At 46.3% G+C, this 2790-nt stretch overlaps 1 protein-coding gene across 1 annotated transcript in view; it reads left to right on the forward strand.

The window, feature by feature from the left end:
• Nucleotides 1-1646: 1646 nt before the first annotated feature.
• Nucleotides 1647-2790, forward strand: part of LOC104627126 (extracellular serine/threonine protein kinase FAM20C-like) — a gene marked incomplete at both ends in the record, with an annotated part of 44387 nt that continues 43243 nt past the window's right edge. The window contains one exon of the mRNA XM_010295236.1: nucleotides 1647-1819. Coding sequence (XP_010293538.1) covers nucleotides 1647-1819 — 173 coding nt within the window. The remainder of the gene's footprint in view (nucleotides 1820-2790) is intronic.

Consider the following 2790-nt stretch of genomic DNA (forward strand, 5'->3'; position numbering starts at 1 on the left):
TGGAGTAGGCAGAACGCTAAACAGGGTGACTCGGTGTCACCAGGAGAACGAGAATTCTCTCACAGGCTTGACCGGTTGTGTTCCTTCAACAAAAAAACAAACAAAAAGCCATGAAATACAGACCAAGTGCCGGAGCACGAGAAGGTGGGAGCACTGAGGCCAAAGGGCCCCTATGCCCCAATATCCCATCTCCAGCTGTAGCAGAGGCAAGATGCTACCAGAAAAAAACAGTGCAAGAAAGAGGGCGAGCATTGGGCGAGCCTGCCTCTCCAGCACCTTCCTTGTCTCCAGCTCTGAGGTGTTGGGGCTAAGCACTAAGACCAGGCAGTAATACATTAACTTTTCTCAAAAGCAAGGTCTAGCGTCACAAAGGCATTCATCCTCGCAGGTATTTCTGCCTTCGGGATCTGATCTGTGCTACATTTTTCATCCTCAGTTAAATCCCCGTGGCCTAGCACCTCTGCTGCTCTCCAGCCTTCAAAGCAGTTAGCTGCCTCTGTGCATCGTGTGCCCTGTTGGCTTGTAAGAAATGCTGAGAAATGTCAATGACTGAAAAATCAAAAGGCTTGTCTAATACAACAGCACCCTCTTCCAAACACACTGACATTGTGATGTTTAAACAGCTGCATTGTACTCTGCAAAAGCTCTGTTAAGCTGCAGAGCAGCCAGCATGATCTAAACCTTTAGAAAGAGAGGATAACTATTTCTGATTTCCGCCCCACGAGTATGTGAAGTGTCCAGGCCCCTTCCATCTAATAATCAAAACTGACTGTGAAGTGAAATAACCTGAAAGAGTTCTGGTTTCTCTGAGAGAGGAAAAGAAAAAAACAGGAAAAAAACCAGTCACAAATGTATGAACATCTGGAGATGACTGAAAACACAGAGGACTTCTGGATCGAAGATATGTGATAGTGTTTGCAGTAGGTGAAGGGTGAAATTACTGATGTCCACAATGCAGCTGCCTGCTGTACGTATTTTCCTTAATGGCTGCAGCCAACGTTCACAGAACTAGTATGAAAATTAGGAGTTAAAAGTAATTTTAACAATTCTTTTCTGTAATAGTATCCTACTGCTAGGGAAGGGGCAAAACCATCCAGAGCTGTTCTTTAGCAACCAGTTCAGAGTGATCCAGTTTCTTCTCATTCTCTCTATTTAAAAAAGAGAAGAAGAGAGAGTGGGAGCATTTGGTGCAAAAGGTCAAGTTACTGCCGCACTCTCCATTTCCCGCCCCAGGTTCAGGATGATGCTGTTGTTTGGGTCAAACTTGTAAAAGATGAGTGCCACATAGTCCAACCTAAACCTGCCATAAAACCTGCAGCTCTGTGTGTTTCTGCTATGTAAGGGCCTCCGCTAACGCTCAGTGATGTCCCTCTGAGTTTTGCTCCTGACTTTCATGGGCTTTAAATCAGGCCTGAGGAGTGGAGGGTGAAAATCCATCTGCCCCTTGGCCCCAGGTGGGAGCAGGCTCCGGGCGAGCAGCCGGCACAGGGACAACCCCAGGACATCTCCCACCTCTGTAGTGCTTTGCCTTTCCGAGTTGTCACATTTTGAAGCCCTGTTTCTTGATGCCTGTTACAAGCTGTAACATTATTTCTTTCTCCTCATTTTTGGGTTTTTGTTTTGTTGTTCTTTTTTTTTGGTGGTAGGCAAAACGAAGATAATGAAGAATTTTTGCCAACTGGAGAAACCTCCATAGACTCCTACCCAAACTGGTTAAAATTCCACATTGGCATTAATCGGTACGAGTTGTATTCCAGACATAATCCTGCAATTGAGGCTTTACTACAAGACCTGGTCTCCCAAAAGATAACCAGTGTTGGTATGTTCAGATATATATAATTTTTTATGATTATTTGCTCATTGTTCAGGATCTCATTGCTGTTTAAATATTAATATTTTGCATGGCTTCTCTCCGGGGTGCCTACAACATTGCTTCCCGACTTCAGCACTCATTTTCCCTGTTAAACATAAAGAGATATTGCCAGCTCTGTATTACCTGAATAATTGCAAAGTCTGCCAGCAAGGCAAACCCCATTGAATTCAGAGACCTTTAAGTCATGTTCAGGCTGAAAATGCCCTATTTGGTTCTTTAATATGATAATAAAAAAACATGGCCAAAGGCAGATAGCATCTTGCACGAGCTAGATTTGTATTATTAGCTGATTATTGCATAAAAGGCTGGGTCCAGCAGCGCTCGCCTTCCCGAGGAAGGAGAGAGGCGACTGACCTGCAGCCCTGCAGCAATGGCTGCGGGAGCATCCGGCGCCGCGGGGCTCTGCGGCTTGGCGGAGCTGCAGCTTCCCTGGGCATCACGCAGGGAGCTCCGGGCGAGCCAGCCGCCCGCTGAGCAGAGTTCAGCTCTGTTTATTCTGGTTGTAAATCCACAACAGGGATGTACCCATGTCAACCTTTGGTTCTGGTTAAACAAGGTGACACAGTTCGGGGCTTTTCTCCAGGGCTATCTAATGACAACATGCGTTTCCTTGAATTTAGCTGCGTAGCTGTGCAGGGAAAAAACCAAAACACAATGCCAAACGAAAGCCCTGGGCCACTAAACAAATGCACACCCCGTGGTTTTCAGAAGTAGAGAGCTGCAGCGCAGCCAGCGGTTTCCATCGGCCGCGCAGAAAATGAAGTTACTTGTGCTGACCACAAAGTTGCTAAGTCCGTTTCAGAGGGATGAAATAGCAGGAGCTCTGTAAAAGTGCTGATGGTGTGTTGGCACTGCGGGATGAGGTCAGCAGGTCTTTAACCCTGCAAGGCAAAAATTCCCCTGGCTTCAGCACGAAA

Source organism: Phaethon lepturus, unplaced genomic scaffold, assembly GCF_000687285.1.
Source record: "Phaethon lepturus isolate BGI_N335 unplaced genomic scaffold, ASM68728v1 scaffold10589, whole genome shotgun sequence".
Taxonomy (NCBI): domain Eukaryota; kingdom Metazoa; phylum Chordata; class Aves; order Phaethontiformes; family Phaethontidae; genus Phaethon; species Phaethon lepturus.